The 19164-nt window shown below is 38.0% G+C and overlaps 1 protein-coding gene across 3 annotated transcripts; it reads left to right on the forward strand.

Annotated features, from left to right (window-relative positions):
- Positions 1-906: 906 nt before the first annotated feature.
- On the forward strand, positions 907-18517 carry LOC116027687. Of its 3 annotated transcripts, none has more exons than XM_031269403.1 (20): positions 907-1571; positions 1902-2061; positions 2376-2450; positions 2922-3037; positions 4724-4838; positions 5270-5398; positions 6367-6414; positions 6532-6734; positions 6828-7024; positions 7132-7424; positions 7869-8021; positions 8110-8454; positions 8544-8693; positions 9682-9757; positions 9902-10029; positions 10193-10393; positions 10650-10787; positions 11407-11535; positions 17153-17359; positions 18017-18517. In XM_031269403.1, the coding sequence occupies exons 2-20, from the start codon at positions 1927-1929 to the stop codon at positions 18167-18169; spliced, it is 2991 nt and encodes a 996-aa protein (XP_031125263.1). In that variant the 5' UTR covers positions 907-1571; positions 1902-1926; the 3' UTR covers positions 18170-18517. The 3 variants fall into 3 exon arrangements, with proteins under 3 accessions (XP_031125263.1, XP_031125264.1, XP_031125265.1); XM_031269404.1 differs by having other exon boundaries at positions 910-1571; positions 7872-8021; XM_031269405.1 differs by lacking the exons at positions 907-1571; positions 1902-2061; positions 2376-2450 and having other exon boundaries at positions 2920-3024.
- The last annotated feature ends 647 nt before the right edge of the window (positions 18518-19164 follow it).

Raw genomic sequence — 19164 nt, forward strand, 5'->3', positions numbered from 1 at the left:
TTCATGGTCCACACCATGGCAGGTTCATAGTAAATTCTGCCCAACTCAATAACATAATTGGCTAACAAAGAAATCAGGTCCTTAATTCCCGCAGCATTGGTCTTGCCTTTTCCCATTTGATTGTATAGTCAATTTTCGACACCCTCGGGTATACCCTAAAATCACTTGTACCATTAATATCCTTCGGTAACAGCTACACGCGTGGCTCTAGTGCTATCAAAATGGGCCAGCCTGGCCCGAATTAGACCTAACATGGGCCGGGCCGGCACCATTTTTCTAAACGGGTTAGAATTTGCAGCACAACCGGTATGTGACGGGTTGGCGGGCTAAACAGGGCTGACCAATAAAAAAAAAATACAAAAAATTTAAAAAAATTAACTGATCTGCTGGACTGCTGCTATTATTCACAGTTCACAGTTTCAGACACTTATATGTCAATAAACACTCCATCATCAATCAACAATTCAACATCAACAACATTAGAATTTAGAAGCTTTCATCAATCATCCATCAATAAACACCCAATCACACACATATGACCTATCTAAGTTTTCAACACACAAAAATTAGTATTTATATAATTATATCTGAGTTTTCAACACAAAAAATCAACAATCACAGAGCTAGTAGGGAGATATAACCGGAGCTGGGCAGCTGGCAGCGCGCAAGGCCGCAGGTCACCGTCGGAGACTTGGAGCTCGTTGTCGTCGGTCTGGCAGCGGCAACGACGCATCGCGCAGGTCGCTGCTCGGAGCTCGCCGGTCGTCGCCCTTCGCGTTCGATCTTCACAGAGAGCCAGAGAGGCAGACGACAGAGAGAGAGTCAGAAACACAGAGACAGATTAGGTTTTTTTTTTTTAGGTCATTTGGTATTTGGTATTTTGGTTTGTTCGGCTTAATAAATTTTAAAAAAATACGGGTTAGCCCGGGTAACCCGTGGTTCAAACCCGGATTTTGGCCGGGTTAAACGAGCCGGGTAAAAACTTTTGATACCCAACCAGCCTATAACACGGGTTGAAAACGGGCCCAATCCGAGGGTTGAGCCCGTTTTGACTGTTCTACGTGGCTGGCTCACATTCGCACCTCAGGCAACAGCCTGTCTTCTCCTTATTAATATTTTTTTTATATAAATATTACTTATACGGAGTATTATAGTAATACAATACGGAGTAATAATAGTAATTCTTGCAATTTAGTGTTCGGAATTAAGAAAAGTGTGTGCTTTCCTTTTTTGGTCTTTTCTCCTTTTACATCAAGAAAAGTCCATTGACAGGAAAAACCCCGCATAGTCGCAAGGGGAGATGTTAATGTTCAGGCCTCTGTGCTCTTCCCCTTGAGTGATAGAGTCCGCTGCAGAAATTGATCCTCAATTTTTGAGAATTGTAGCATCTTTGTTTGTTAATTTCGGTCATTGATTGCTTGAGAATTTAGTTTGTGTTACTGGAGATTTTTTTTTTATTTTTAATTTTTGTGGGCCTTCTGGACTCATGAGCTTATTATAGGCTGGTCTGCATCGAGATCTTCATCAAAGCCGAATAGTTGAATTGCCCATATTTTGTTTATACATTATAGGTATGTGTTTAGTTAATTTCTTGAGTTGGATTTTACCCTTTTTATTTACTGATTATTCCGGCAACTCAAATCCTTTTCTTGTCTTGGTAGTTCATAGATTCTGAATTCTGAATTCTGACCCTCTAACTGGGTATTTTTTTTGGAACTCATTAATGTAACGGTTAATATTTGTGTATCATTGAAATTAGTCTAGAAAAAGTAACATGAAAAAGAAGGTATAATTCTTGATTAGTGAATTAATAATCTTCGGAACTCCCTGAGCTTCTATTATCTTATCTGAAATGGGCCTTTGGTGAATCTGAAAACTTAGTTTATCTATGATTTGCACAGGAGTGGGCTTCAAATTGTATAGAAAATGGGGGTTATGTCAAGGCGGGTTGTGCCTGCTTGTGGTAGCCTATGCTTCTTTTGTCCATCCTTGAGATCAAGGTCAAGGCAGCCTGTTAAACGGTACAAGAAGTTCCTTGCCGATATTTTCCCCCGGTCGCAGGTGAATTATGGCTTACCATCATTTAAAGTGTAATATTGACTTGGTGGTGATTCTTTGATGCTAAAATATTATTCTTAAACAATTGCGTGATTACCTTATGCATACCCCTTATTGAGCAGATCCATTTTATGACAATGTAGTTCTATTATTGTTAAATATGCTAATTTTCATTCTTTCAGTAGTGTGAGGGATTTCATGTTTGCAGCTCTTATTTTTACTTTCTATTTAACTTCTACATTGTAGGTTATATGATGAAATGCCATTTATTATCCTTGTTCATTTTTTATTGCTAATTTTAACTTGGCGTTTGACAGGATGCTGAACCGAATGATAGGAAGATAGCAAAACTTTGTGAATATGCTTCAAAAAATCCTTTGCGTATACCCAAGGAAAGGTTTAACTGTTTAAGTTTTTATTTGGCCATGGATCCACTTTTAATTTTACATGCATCAATTTTCTAGTGAATAGTGATCATCTCTTTAGTTTTATGTATTTATTTATTCATTTACTGAGCATGTTCCAAATTATTCAATTATGCAGTCATGCCTTAGAATAAAATTCAACTGTCATTTTCACAAGCTGAGAACATTACTCTTGTATCTTTTCCCTTGTTGAAAATCCCTGTTACATTTTGGTATAAGTAAACAGTCTCAGGGAACTTTCTTTGAATAAACTTAAACCTATATTTTTTGTTTATCACATTGATGCACAGTTAAGTGGTTAGCTCAAATACTTTCCCAAGTACCAGAATTTTCTTCAAAAGAGATATTTTAGATTTGCCAATGGCTCCAATTCTATGATTTTGTTAGTATCATCATTTGTCTCCCTTAAATGTTTAAAAGTGTATACATTTTATTCAGATCACTGAGTATCTGGAGCAGAGATGTTACAAGGACTTGCGGCATGAGCGTTTTGGCTCAGTAAAAGTAGTTTTGCTTATCTACAGGAAGCTGTTATCTTCATGTAAGGAGCAGATGTAAGTTTGGATGATTGTCAAAGTAACTATATCTTTGAGAAAGTATGCAGAATTCCTCATTTTCTAATATAGCTATGTTTTTAGATATAAAGAAATGAAGGTTAACTGGAACATAAATTTCTTTTCCAGTAGAAATACTTCGCGATATCAGTGTTACAAAGGCAAAACCTCTTATTTCACAACAGAAGCATGTTGGGTCTTAAGTTCAGCTAACTTCAAGATTTGAAAGAATTAGATAGGTCTTTCTAATGGCTTTGTTGAATCCAATGAAAAAGAATAAGGGGTGTTATTCCGCAATTGAAATTTTAGGGATCCTTGTCGGAGCTGTTAAAAAATGTTGACAAAGTGTAAAACCAGATACCGCTTAGGCTAGAAAGTGAAAGGCTAAAATCAGATCTTCTAACCAAGTGCATGAGACAAGACAAAAGAGGCTTTTCAAAACTAACCTCTTACCTTCTCAAAGAGTAAAATTCAGGATAAAAATCTATGAAATGTGTCTGTATATTGGGTTCCATATCATGTTCCAATTTAGTAGTAGCTCTCTCTTACTTATCCTAGTAGTACATTTTTGAAATAATGCTAAACACAAGAATATTTCTAGTGGTCATTGGTAAATGTTGTTCTTTCATTGTTTGTTTGGATCTCTTAAATAAGATATCTGTTTCATTTGGTATTTTTTTTTATGTTTGATTTCAGCAGTCAATGGCACTTAGCATAAGGATAGAGAAAGTAGTAGTCTGTAGTCCCCTGTATCTCAAGCCTAATGCCCATTCCTATATTTTGTGTTTCCTCTCTCCAATTCATTTCTTATTCACCCCTGGAAAAATTTCAAACTTTACCTTTTATTCATCTCTTAATTTGTGCTCCTCTATTTGAGCATCAGATTCTTACCATCACAAATTTACATAACATCAATCTTCTGTAGTTCTGTTTGCTATATGTAACATTGTAATTATTATTATTATTATTTTCAAGCAAAAGGCGTGGATGCAATAATTGTTAGATAAGGTTTGCTGTAGATATTCTAAAATGAAATGAACTTGTATAAAAATTGCTTGGACTAAGGCACTCGAGGACATTCAATTTGGCATGATGGGAGTGACATTTTAGCTGTAGTTAGCTATATCAACCTAATCCACTAATACTATTTTTGCTTTATACATTCTGGGTACTTCTTCCAGAAGAAAAAGTGTAGCAAGTGAGCTTCCTGTAACCGAATGCTGAAAATAAGAGTTCAATTGACCTCTCGGTTTTAGCAAACTGCATTTATATACAACGCACACAAATCTTTCATCAACATTGTTGGCCATTTTTATCACTGCTTTTACGAGTGCTGCCATAGCACACCGAATTGCATAGTTCTCAAGATTATTTCTATTGAACAAGGTTTTCTTCTCAAGGCAGGTAAATTCTTGTCATTAGAAAGCATGTGGTATAATGAGACATATTAGATGTGATAGATATTGATGTTCAATCAGGATCATAATTACTGAATAAGGTTTAATTCTCAAGGCCAGTAAGTTAACATAGAAAGTGTAGAGTATGCTGTTGCTCTATGTGAGACCAATTAATTATTCATGTAGTTCTTACTGCCATCATTTCACTTTCTTGATTTTTGAGGAGAAAATGCCACTTAGGAGTGCTTTCTAGTGTATTTGATTATATGTATCTGTTAAATATTTGCAGGCCACTATTTGCTAGTAGTTTACTGGGAATTGTACGGACACTTTTTGAACAGACACGGCAAGATGAAATGCAAATTTTAGGATGCAGTGTTCTTGTTGATTTCATAAACAGCCAGGTATGTATGCTTTTTGTTGTAAAGTGTTTGTTAGATATATGAGAAGTATATTAAGTGAAACAAAAGTCTTCTAGATGATATCTGAGCCTGGGTAAGTGGGTAGTGGATACAATGATAGTCTTTTGAATAAGTTTGTTACTTATTAAAAAAAGGGCATCAAAACCAAGTTTATACAGTGTGAACTTCTCTCATGTAGATTGTGAAAGTGACCTTGGCAGAGATGGGCTCCTCACTGATCATTTATCTTTCTAGTGATCTATCCATTGTTTTCAAATGGTCTGAGTTTGAATTTCTAAATTGGAATATTAATCAGCATTTGAATTATCTGGAGTAAACTATTACAATGAATGCTATGTATTAATCCTTTTCATTCTGCTGTCACTCTCCGAAAAAGTGGCGTAACTTTTCTCTTTGGTCAATATTTGAAACAGACTGAAAGTACATACATGTTCAACTTAGAAGGCCTCATACCTAAATTGTGTCAATTCGCTCGGGAAGTTGGAGATCATGACAGAGCTTTAAAGTTTCGTGCTGCTGGAATGCAAACTTTGGCTGTTCTGGTAAACTCCTTAAATACTCTTTGTTCCTTAATCCTTATTCATTACCGAATTAAATGCATACTTGGAAGAAATGCTTGTGGCTGTCTTTTTTTATCTACTTTACAATGATACATTTCTCGAACTCTAGATTTGAGTTAATGTTTTGTGCAAAATACTATTTTAAAAGTAAGGCCTTTGATCCCATGATGTGCAAATATTATCAACTAATTGGATGTGCTATAACCTGCTGTAAAGGAGTTCATTGATGTCTTTTCTTATTTCATTTACAATTTGTTTTTTTAGGTGCATATTCATTTCATTCCTGTGTAATACTGTAATTTGTTGGTGAATTTCCAATATTGGAATATAATTGCGATATTCACTTGTTATTCTCAAATTGTTTTGATGAACTGTAAGATTGGAATAGGAAACCATGGGTTGGGTTTGTCATTTGCATCCTCATATTATAATGCTTCTTCTCCAGAGTATGCTAGTTTACAATATACATCTGAATGGCACTGACAATAAAACAAATGTGCTACTACATGGACTATCAATTGTATACTTGAATTTGATGGAATCAAATGGCTTGTACAATAGAGTATATATACAAGGAACCTAAAGTGTAAAGATATGACTCTTCATATAAGACATGACTTTTGTATTCTAACAGCGATCATGTATTTATATAAATATTGGGATAAGCTACTCCTAAATAGGAAACCAAGCCTACTCTTACTAGCCCCCGTCCGGGCCTCCCTCAATACACGCACAGACAAACACCAAAGAGGGAATGTTTGTTAGGCTATCTAGGATGGTTGATTGTGAATAATCTGTGGCTCCCACACACTATCTATCAGTGTAATTTGTTTTTGTATACACTTTTCTGTTCTTCCCTGGGTCTGTCATGCCAAATCAGTAGTGTTTGAATTAATTTAATTCCTCAAAAATTTACAAGATTTTTTCCTCTGAATTTATATAATTTGCAGGTAAGTTTCATGGGTGAACAGTCCCATATGTCAATGGACTTTGACCATGTAAGATCCTATTTCATGTTGCTGTTCTTCTCATGAAGTCTGTTCAAATTGCAAAGAACATAAAAGCTGACAAGTTAACTAATTGCTGTCTTCAAATGTCACATGAAATGAATATAGATAATTGCAGTGACATTAGAGAATTACATGGATCCCGCAATGAAGCCCGAAAATGAAAAAGATGGTAAACAGTCCCAATGTTCAGAACAGTGGGTTGATGGAGTTCTTAAAGCAGAGGAGCACAGCTCATCTTTCCCTGATCTGAGCAAGAAGTTTTCTTCCTTGCCTAGTCTCATTAACACTAAAGTAGATACATCTACACTGTAAGAGTATATTATTTATAAATATATTGTTTTTCGTTTACAGATATAAAAGATCACACACTTACGTCACATCATTTCTTTACCTTTATAAAGGGATACAGCAAAAAGCCCATCTTATTGGTCCAGAGTTTGCTTGCATAATATTGCCCTACTTGCAAAGGAGGCAACAACTATTCGTCGGGTTCTTGAACCTCTATTTCACAGTTTTGATTCTGAAAATTATTGGTCCCCACAGAATGGGCTTGCCCATTCAGTACTTCTGTATTTGCAAGCATTGCTTGAGGAATCAGGTGATTCTCAGAATTTCTTCATCTGGAGTAGGTATTTCTGATGAGTGGTCCTAAGTCCTAACATGCACATTCTTTTCCTTGTTCTTTCTGTGAACACCTTTCACCAGGTGAAAATTCCCATATTTTGTTTTCTGTTGTTGTCAAGCACTTGGATCACAGGGATGTCATCAAACAACCTGACCTACAAATAAATATCATCAACATTATCACAACTCTGGCAGAAAATGCAAAACAGCAAGTTTCACCGGCAATTGTTGGTGGAATAAGTGACCTGGTTAAACATTTAAGGAAATGCATGCACAACTCAGCTGAGCAGTTGAGTCCAGGAGATGGATTAGATAATGGGAATTATGATATTCAGTCTGCAATAGAAAATTGCATCTTGCAGCTCTCATATAAGGTTTGTCGTAGTTCACTGGGGCTTTGTTGGCTTGGATCTTTTCTATTACATTTGCAAGATTTTCCTCCTTCCAATCTATGCATCTTAAAGAGGGGAGAAGAATAGAACTGAGTAAAATGAAAAAAAAAATTCTTCTAATCTGATAGAGGTGTCATTACTTAGGACAATTGCAACAAGCAATGTATTCATATTCAATTTTCTTGCATATTATGGTTCTATTACATCTATTTGGATTTTAACCTGGATTCACTTTTTCATTAAATTTTGCTTGAAAAGCTGCTCAACATTAAATTCCAGTACTTCTGTTCTTCCTGATTTATTGATTTCTGTACTTCCTGGCTTGGATTGCCTTATTTCGGAAGAAATAATTCAATATGTTCATTTTTGTTTGTATCAGCACCTTACACGTATTATAATTTAGTGAGTGTAATCTATGTACTTTAGCAGGTAGCGGATGTTGGACCCATCCTTGATATGATGGCTGTTGTGCTGGAGAACATCCCTACAAGCACTGCAGCAGCTAGAGCAACGATCTCTGCTGTTTATCGAACAGCACAAATTATATCTCCCATTCCTAACATAAAATATTACAGGAAGGTAAGCTGCTTTCTTTGTTAATCATCTACTATGTGATTACCTACCCGAAAACTTGATTTAGTTCTTATGCTTTTGTTGTCTCCTTCAGGCCTTTCCAGATGCTCTGTTCCACCATTTGCTCTTGGCGATGGCACACACTGACCATGTAACACGAGCTGGCGCACAACATATCTTCTCCACTGTTCTTATGCCTAATCAGTTATCCAGCCACAGTAGAAATAACTCCTTCAGTATTTTGGCCCAATCTCCGAGGAAGTTGCCAAAAGATAGAACAAGAAGCTTTTCCATTACAGATGGAAATGCAGTTGAATCTGGATTAAGGGATGGTGAAATGAGAGGAGAGAATCCTAACATGGATGTCCAGCAGTGTGCCAGTTCTAGAACTGTTGATCAATCTGTTAGCTTCAAGGGTGCTGTTCCCAACAGGAAACCAGTATGACAGATCCTCTGCCTCTTATTGTCAATGTCCAAAAAGATTTTTCTTAAAATTATTTAAACATATTGTTTTCTTAAACTGTCAAGGAACTTACTTCCCTTCGACTAAGCAGTCTCCAAGTGAGTCTTCTGCTTTCGTCTCTCTGGCTTCAATCAACAATGACTGAGAACACTCCTGTAAATTTTGAGGCCATGGCGCATACATACAAGATTGCTTTACTCTTTACGCGATCAAAGGTTACTTTCTTTCCCATTACAAATATCTTGTTGGTTTTTCATTTTCTATAGCCATTACCAACTGTGCTATAGCGATCAAAGGTATTTGGATTTTAGGATGCTCCTTTTCAAGAGGCTTAGAAGATGCTCATGGTCATAAAGTTATGGGCACACATGTCTTTGATTTGATTTTGTTTTATTTTTTAATAAAGCACAATGATTTAGGACATGGTTAAGGTCTTTTATTATTATTATTTTAAATAAATAAATTAATGGAAATGATACTGGATATATTTTAAATATTCCATATATGTATTTTTATTTATGGTGCTGAATCTCTATATAAATTTGATTAGTTAGTTTTGTTTTTGTTGTCGTTGTTTTTTTTTGTTTTTTGTTTTTTTTTTTTGTTTATAATATATAAAATTAATGGAAAATGACACTGAATAGATTTTAAATATTTCCATATGTATTTTTATGGTGCTGAATCTCTAGTATAAATTTGACTAGTTTGACCTCTGTATAGCAAAATTGTAACCCTTTGGTGCAATGGGACCTTTACCCAGCTAGCCTTGTTTTATAGCATTAAAGAAAACACTGTTTTCTCTGATTCCCACTTTCCCATAGTACCTTCAAACTTATGGATACAACCTACAGCTTCATAATGTCCTCCTGATGAGTGATGCCAATGATTTAACTTTTTGAACTCCAGTGAGTGCTAATTCCTAATTACACAGTGCTGCATAATTGAAGTAGGATTTGATATAAATGTTGAAGTTTCAAAACAATTCACTGTGTATCAATGGATGTAAGGCATAGATTCTGAAGCCCACTTCCTTTAATAAAAGGAACTATGAAGGGTATTTTAGTTAAAGAGGTATCATTTACCATAATTGAAAATGTCATTGGGGCATGGGTTGTTGGGTGTTGTTGGCCCTTAAATGGGGACATGGGTTGATATACCAATGAATACTTCCTATCATGTAATAATTGATCTTGCTTAATGCAGAGTTCTAGCCATATGGCTCTAGTCCGGTGCTTCCAGCTGGCCTTCTCTCTTAGAAGCATCTCTTTGGATAAAGATGGTGAGTTTGAAATTTGAATTTCCTATTTGTTCTGCAAATTTCCATTATACAAAGTATTTTATCCCTACTTTGTTTAGATTTTTATATTTATATATATTTTGGTGTAATGATTAGCTAATGGTATTCACTGTCTGCTTACTGAAGGAGGCCTACAACCATCTCGAAGACGGTCTCTGTTTACTGTGGCATCATACATGCTTATTTGTTCAGCCAGGGCGTGGAATATTCCAGAACTAATCCCTTTTGTTAAATCATCACTGACAGATGAAACAGTTAATACCAGATACCTTCTTTACTGTGCCCTAAAGCTTATTGTTTGGATTCTTAATATACTGCCAATAAGTATCATTCATATCTTGTCTTTTCTTGTTTAAGATAAAATGGCCATTGCATTGCTCCAAGTATGTGAACTTGAAATATGCTTACTATAAACAGGTGGATCCTTACCTTAAATTGGGTGAAGAAATTAAGGTTCAGGCCTCATTTACAGGACCTGGTGGTGAAGTTGAAGGCTATGGAACACCGGAAGATGAAGTTGCAGCTTTGAGATCCCTCTGTGCAATAAAATCAGAGGATAGACAGTTGAAAGAAATTGTTATATCCAACCTTACAACTACTTATGAAAAATTATCAGAGGTAATCAAAATAGTGCTGCTTTATCTATTTTCTTTTCTTTTACATAAGGTTTGGAATTGCAGAGGTGAGGAAGAAAGAAGATATCTCTATGACATAAAAGCATATCTTGAATTTATTCATAATTGGGCACTCAACATGGTGTTATTCTCATTCAAAACTTAGTTTTCCTTCAGTCGCAGTGTCGCACTTTTATTTCTTGCTGTTTAATTATTTGCTATTACAATATTTTTGAATTGGGCCTTTTGTACTGTCTCAGGATGAGTTGTCAGGGATGAAAAAGCAACTTTTGCAAGGCTTTTCCCCAGATGAAGCATATCCAGCAGGAACTTTGTTCATGGAGACTCCTTATCCATCTTCTCCGCTTGTCCAGATAGAGTTCCAAAATTTCGATGAGGTTAGGTAGCAAGATTAATTTGCCATATTTTCATTGTTGCCCGCAAACTCTTCTTTCAAAATGTTAGGTTTGTCTAGTGGCCTCGTACTGAACCATTGACTATTAGATCACGTGTTCAAGTTCTAGTAACCTCTCTGGTGTTATACTATATATAGTACAATAAAAACTTTTCCAAGACTCAGTACATTTGATACATGCATATTTATTTCTGTGTACATGATTCACATAAAGTAGACATGTCCGTTAGAAGTGTATTTGACACAAATACATTCCGTAAGAGTCTAGAAGACCTAATATATCACAAAAGGACACATAGAACTACTTCCACTTTTTTTCTACAATTACTTTTAGAGTATTTAATCTTTTTTAAAAGCCAAAGATTACTTTATGGTTAAATGTTGAAGAAATTTTGATTTCAGCTAACGCCATATGATAGTTGAAAACTGTGATGAAATGTGGGGTGAATTTATTTTCATGCATTTTGTAATGCAGTGCTGTTAATGTGTGGCCCCAATTCCAGATGCCATTTAGAACTTGCACTTATGTTGCAAAGCTTTGGTGTATTTTGGTGTATACGGTTCTTAACAGCTTTTAGCTACTCTTTGTCTATCTGCATCAGGTTATGGATCCAGCTCTCTCAACAGATGAAGAAGCACTTCTGGATCCAAGTGGCAGCCAATCTGGCCGGAAGTCGTCTTTATCCATCAATTCACTTCACGTTTTGAGTGTCAACCAGCTTTTAGAATCTGTAAGCAATATATTCCAATTGTTTTTGTTAAACCCTAAGCCCGTTTATAGATAAGCCCATTAGGGTTCTCTCTATTCTTGTATAAGTAGTGGTAGTCTGTACAGTTCTATACATAGAGATATATACAAATATACATTATTCTCTCATATATTCACATGGTATCAGAGCCTAAACCCTAGGACCTAAGCCATCCCGCCGCCGCCGCCATCGGAGCATCGCCGGAGAGTTCACTGCCGTGACTGGTTTCACGTTCCAAGTCGGTACCGTGGTTCTTTCTCCGATCTAACACCACAGACACCTCAGGGACGTCGTCGCGAGCCTTCCGCCGCAGACCCGGTCGCCGTCCGCCGCTGCACGCGCCCTCATGCGTCGCCGCCGTCGGGAAGTCCGACCGTTTTCCGGCCATAACTTCTTCCTCCGGTCTCCGATCGAGCTGCCGTTGCCACCATTGGACTCGGCTTGAGGAGACGCATCTCCTAGTGTCGCTCGTTTCCGCTGCCGTCGCCGGTCACCGCCGCCGCCGCCGCTGTCCGCCGGTCGCCGCCGCATTTTTCCGGCGACCTGAAGATCTGTTTCAGATCAGTGTGTTATTTGCACTGTTTCAGATCTGTTTTGAAGAGCAGACTTTTTTGTTGCTAGCTTTGAGATTAGTTTTGAAGAGCAGTTATCTGTGCTGGACTCTGTTGATGTTAAAATAAGGCTCTCTAAGGCTACGGAGCTTGTTGACAGGCATTTACAGTCAATTCGTTGTTGACCTGAAGATCTGTTTTGCATATTATTTTGCAAAATTTGTTCTGTCAGACCACTGTCAATATGGTGCAGACCACTGGTTCAGAGGCTCAGGCTCACAGTAGTTTCGTCCCAAATGACTATGAAGAGTACCTCCGATTTAAAGCCTTTTGAAAGGTTACTACCACACCTTCCTCCAACCATGGTACCTCCCCACTTGTTTGTCTCTCTCATTCTAGTACTCTTAATACTTGGATACTGGATTCAGGTGCCTCAGACCATATTTCTGGTAATGTCTCGCTTATGTCTAATGTTTCTCAGTCTAAAGATTTACCCATAATTACTTTAGCAAATGGTCATCAAACTCAAGCTGTTGGTATTGGCCAGGCTTCACCAATTCCCTCTCTCCCTTTAGAGTCTGTGTTATATGTGCCCAATAGTCCTTTCAACCTTATTTCGGTAAGTAAAATCACCCGTACTCTTAACTGCTCTATAACCTTTTATGCTGATTCAGTTGTTGTGTAGGATCGCAGTACGGGGAAGGTGATTGGCACAGGGCTTGAGTCGCAGGGTCTCTATTACATGCGAGGGGGTGTTCCTGCCAGTGCTTCCACAGATTCACCTTTGCTTATTCATAGTCGTCTTGGTCATCCGAGCCTATCCAAACTTCAACGGATGGTTCCAGGTATCTCTGTTGAGTCTTTAGATTGCGAGTCGTGTCATCTTGGAAAGCAATCCCGTAAGTCTTTTCCAAGAAGAGTCAATAATCGGGCTGTGTCCCTCTTTGATTTAGTGCATACGGATGTTTGGGGTCCTTATCGAGTCAATTCTACCTTAGGTTTCCATTATTTTGTAACCTTTATTGATGATCATTCACGATGTACTTGGGTTTTCCTTATGAGAAATTGTTCTGAGTTGTTCAATATCTTTCAGAATTTCTGCAATGAAATACAAACCCAATTTGGTACTCCCATCAGTGTTTTACGTAGTGACAATGCCAAAGAGTATCTATTTGCTCATTTCCAATCCTTTATGCAATCTCGGGGTATGTTACATCAAAAGTCCTGTGTTTACACACCTCAGCAGAACGGGGTTGCTGAGAGGAAAAATAGGCATCTAGTAGAAATTGCTCGTACTATGTTATTGCATTTTCATGTTCCCTCTCATTTTTGGGCTGATGCTATCCTTACTGCATGTTATTTGATCAATCGCATGCCATCCTCTGTTTTAAACAACCTTACCCCGTATTCGTGTATCCTTCTGTTGATCTTTTTCCTCTTCCTCCTCGGGTTTTTGGATGTGTTTGTTTTGTCCATGACATGACGCCAGGGCGGTCAAAGATGGATCCTAAAGCTGTTAAGTGTGTGTTTTTAGGTTATTCCCGGCTACAAAAGGGTTATAAGTGTTATTCTCCGTCACTCAAGCGGCACTTTGTGTCTGCAGATGTCACCTTTATTGAGTCATCTCCTTTCTTCCGGCCTTCTCCAAAAGACACTGTTCGAGAAGTCCTCCATATTCCTTACCTTGGTCCTCCAGCTGATCCTCCAGTTGCCCAAAGTACTGATCCTCCAGTTGCCCAAAGTACTGATCCTCCAGCTGATCCCCCCGTTGTCCCTAACCCCCCCCCCCNTCTGCAGATGTCACCTTTATTGAGTCATCTCCTTTCTTCCAGCCTTCTCCAAAAGACACTGTTCGAGAAGTCCTCCATATTCCTTACCTTGGTCCTCCAGCTGATCCTCCAGTTGCCCAAAGTACTGATCCTCCAGTTGCCCAAAGTACTGATCTTCCAGCTGATCCTCCCGTTGTCCCTAACCCCCCCCCCCCTTCAGGTTTATCAACGTCGTCCTCGCCCTACACCTGCTGAGACTCCTGTTGACTCACTCGGGCCATCTGATCCTCCTGCTGCGGTTCTACCACTTCCACTGGAATCTGTTCTTGATCCCACTGAGGCATCCACTGATCTCCGTAGAGGTACACGTTCTACTCGTAACCCTCATCCCATATATACTTTCTTGAGCTATCATCGTGTGTCTTCCCCATACTATGCCTTCCTTTCTCATCTGTCTTCTGTGCCTATACCCAAGACTACTAGTGAGGCTCTCTCGGATCCAGGTTGGCGCCAAGCCATGTTGACAGAAATGGAGGCTCTTCAATCCAGTGGCACATGGGAGTTGGTTCCTCTCCCTGTGGGTAAGACTGTTGTTGGGTGTAGATGGATTTATACTGTGAAGGTGGGCCCTGATGGTAAGATTGATCGCCTTAAAGCAAGGCTGGTGGCTAAAGGCTACACCCAGATTTTTGGTTTGGATTATACTGATACTTTTTCTCCTGTAGCTAAAATTGCATCAGTCCGCTTGTTGTTGTCTCTGGCTGCTATTAACCATNCCCCCCGTTGTCCCTAACCCCCCCCCCCCTTCAGGTCTATCAACGCCGTCCTCGCCCTACACCTGCTGAGACTCCTGTTGACTCACTCGGGCCATCTGATCCTCCTGCTGCGGTTCTACCACTTCCACTGGAATCTGTTCTTGATCCCACTGAGGCATCCACTGATCTCCGTAGAGGTACACGTTCTACTCGTAACCCTCATCCCATATATACTTTCTTGAGCTATCATCGTGTGTCTTCCCCATACTATGCCTTCCTTTCTCATCTGTCTTCTGTGCCTATACCCAAGACTACTAGTGAGGCTCTCTCGGATCCAGGTTGGCGCCAAGCCATGTTGACAGAAATGGAGGCTCTTCAATCCAGTGGCACATGGGAGTTGGTTCCTCTCCCTGTGGGTAAGACTGTTGTTGGGTGTAGATGGATTTATACTGTGAAGGTGGGCCCTGATGGTAAGATTGATCGCCTTAAAGCAAGGCTGGTGGCTAAAGGCTACACCCAGATTTTTGGTTTGGATTATACTGATACTTTTTCTCCTGTAGCTAAAATTGCATCAGTCCGCTTGTTGTTGTCTCTGGCTGCTATTAACCATTGGGACCTACACCAGTTGGATATCAAGAATGCTTTCCTCCATGGCGATCTTAAAGAGGAGGTTTATATGGAGCAACCACCTGGGTTTGTTGCTCAGGGGGAGTCTGGCTTGGTGTGTAAGCTTCGCCGCTCTTTGTATGACTTAAAGCAGTCTCCACGAGCTTGGTTCGGGAGATTTAGCTCAGTGGTGTGTGAGTTTGGTATGGTTCGGAGTGAAGTTGATCATTCTGTGTTCTATCGCCATTCTAGTGGGAAATGCATATATCTTGTTGTGTATGTGGATGACATCGTTATAACAGGAAGTGATTAAGAAGGCATATCCAAACTGAAAGAGTATCTCTTCAGTCGATTCCAGACTAAGGACTTGGGCAAACTGAAATATTTCCTTGGTATTGAAGTAGCTCAGTCTCACAGTGGTATAGTTATTTCTCAAAGGAAGTATGCCTTGGATATTCTAGAAGAAACGGGTTTGTTGGATTGTAGACCTGTGGATAATCCAATGGATCCAAATGTTAAACTTCTACCAGGACAGGGGGAGCCATTGCCTGACCGAGAGAGATACAGGAGACTAATCGGGAAATTGAATTATCTCACAATCACTCGACCAGATATTTCCTTTGCCGTCAGTGTATTAAGCCAGTTTCTTGAAAGTCCTTGTGATACTCATTGGGATGCTGCTGTTCGAGTTCTGAGGTACATCAAAAGAGCCCCAGGGCAAGGTCTACTCTATGAAGATAGAGGACATGCTCAAGTTGTGGGATATTCTGATGCAAACTGGGCTGGTTGTCCTTTTGACAGACGATCTACCTCAGGTTACTGTGTACTCATTGGTGGTAATCTTATATCTTGGAAGAGTAAGAAACAAGATGTTGTTGCCAGATCCAGTGCTGAAGCTGAATACCGTGCTATGGCTCTTGTCACGTGTGAGTTGATATGGCTTAAGCATTTACTTCAAGAGTTACAGTGTGGCCAGGTCGCTCAAATGACATTAATATGTGACAACCAAGCAGCTCTTCATATTGCCTCAAATCCAGTCTTTCATGAGAGGACCAAACATATTGAGGTTGACTGCCACTTTATCAGGGAGAAAATTGTGTCTGGGAGTATCAAGACTAGCTTTGTCAACTCTGCAGATCAGTTGGCTGATATCCTAACAAAGTCTCTTAGAGCTCCTAGAGTTGGGCATATTTGTAACAAGCTTGGAGCATATGATCTATACTCTCCAGCTTGAGGGGGAGTGTTAAACCCTAAGCCCGTTTATAGATAAGCCCATTAGGGTTCTCTCTATTCCTGTATAAGTAGTGGTAGTCTGTACAATTCTATACATAGAGATATATACAAATATACATTATTCTCTCATATATTCACAGTTTTTAATATTTTCAATAGTTGTTGGTTCTTACCAAATAAATGAAGCTCATTCTTTACTCAAATGCTAGTGCTGTCTGAACATTTGATGCTAGATATAAAATTTTTATAGTGCCAGCTATTTCAATATATCTTTAGATAAATGCAAATAATTTTTTGGACCTCTAGTTTAAATAAAAAGTTGCAGCTATCTCTAATGAATTTATACCAATAAAATATTATGAACTTACTGTACCTCATAATTGTTGATCACAGAAAGGCTTTGCTACTGATTTTATTCCTGTTTATCATGGGGAGATCACGTGAGGATGGAAAGAGAATGAGGGTTGGCAAATAGCCGGAATATTCTCTGATAAATTTGAAATGGGTTACATAGTGTAGATGAGATATCACAACTTAAAGAATTCTTATTGGTTAAACCATTACCAAGTACATTTTGTATATTATTACCCATCTCTCTTTCTCTTTGAACCTTTTGTATGTTTTAGTCTGACTGAGCTTCATATAATTACATTATCTGTTAAATAATAGCTTATTATACTAATAGGTTCTAGAAACTGCTCGACAAGTTGCAAGCTTCCCAGTTTCCTCTACACCAGTACCTTATGATCAAGTAAAGAATCAGTGTGAAGCCCTTGTGACGGGTAAACAGGAAAAGATGTCAGTGCTCCAGAGTTTCAAGCTGCAACAGGAAGCAAAGGCAGTACTCTTCTCAAATGAAACTGGTGGGAATGTCCCTCTTTTAACGAACGTAGTGAGTCTCTCTCTCTCTCTACCCATACAGACTTCAATCTTTTTATTTCTATAATAATGAATGAAAGCAAAGTTTCCTACATATTTTTGAGTTACAATTTGTATTCAGTTCCCTTTTGCTTGCCAGGTATGATTCTTAATGTAAATCCCTCATAAACTATTTAGTTTTTCATCCACACCAATTAGTGTTTGTACTAAACTGGCAAAAAAGGGGATCCCTCCAAAAGTATAAGGGAGCAAATTGGTTCTTTTGCACATAGAGGGATGTTGTGAGCAACTTAGGGAAGATTGAGAAGCTGATGATTGTTAATGACAGGATATTATGTGCCATGTCATGGGCAAGAAAACACAAGAAAATAATGAAAGGTTTTGCTTGAGAAAAGAATGAAACGATTCCAAATAAAAATCCCTTTTATAGCAGGGTGATTACAAGGATTCCTAAACTAATTCCAATTCTAACTAATTCTTTAGTAGTTTTTAATAAAATAAGACAACATTCTAAATAACTATGCTCCCAGCATGTATCACAGGACGAAAGTTGTCTGAACTATTTTGTCATATGTTTCTAACAATGCCTATGTATAACTGCCTGTGTGTGCGATCCTGGTGACATTACAAGTACTGTTAAGAAGTCAATTAAACCATCTATTTCTTGTAGGCATTGGAGCTTACAGAAGAAGTGAAACCAGGGAGCATTGTACCCGTAAACGGGCAAAACCATCTTTCTTGTGCACTAGAAAGTGGGCAGCAATCCTTTAGACTACCACCTTCCAGTCCGTACGACAAATTTATGAAAGCGGCTCGATGCTAAAGATATACCTGTTATATATATGCGGTGTGCGTCTGTCTCATACCTGTAAGTAACTGTATGTTCATACCTTGTTACTCCCAAAGATTGCCATACTTTTTTGATTCTTTATACCAGGTCTTATGTTATTCAGGCATTCTGTCTTTTTAGTATATTTATTGTCTTCCACATCATGTGTGGAATGGGCAGGCTGGAAATAAATGTTGGAAAGTTGATTTATTCATTTGCAGAAACATCAGTATTGTTGTTTTTCCCTCAATTTGTGTTACTGGTAATGTAACTCCTAGACCCTAATTGTATACTCTAGCCACCAGGCTTTGGAGAATGGAAATTTACATTAACAAGAATGCCTCACACCCCCTTTCTGTATGATCTCAAGTTTTATTTTTATTTATTTTTTGATAAGCAATTTCTCTCTCCGTCCCATAAAAGTTTCATCAGTCATGTTTGCCACAATTTTTAAACAAACAAATGAAATGTTAATTTTCCTTTTTACAACTTTACCCATAGGAGTATGGGTTAAAATCACTTCCAAATCAAATGAAAAGTTAAAAGGGTAATCTAAAAAGACAGAACTGGTACCTATGAGAATTTTTTTTTAAAAAAAAAGTTACTTTGGGATGGAATAAAGCAACCATTGTGAAATGGAGATAGTAGATGATATTTGGTTCTAGTTTGCACAATTTATCTATCTATATATATATATATTAAAACAAAAGTGTCATTTTCTCTCTCATTTTAGATAAAAAATTTAGTTTGAAATTTGAAATCAAGCAATGTAAGATTACAATACTTAATAAAATTAAATTATATTTAAGTGAATACTTTAAATTCGGTACATGCACATATAAAGCTTACCAAATAAAGTCATTACTGATATTTAATGACTTTATTTGGTAAGCTTCACACACACACACAAAACTATTCACGTGAGGATTCATCCAATTTCATAATAAATTAAAAATTAATAACTATATAAGATAGTTATAAATTTTATC

This window comes from Ipomoea triloba, chromosome 8 (genome assembly GCF_003576645.1).
Source record: "Ipomoea triloba cultivar NCNSP0323 chromosome 8, ASM357664v1".
NCBI classification, from domain to species: Eukaryota; Viridiplantae; Streptophyta; class Magnoliopsida; order Solanales; family Convolvulaceae; genus Ipomoea; species Ipomoea triloba.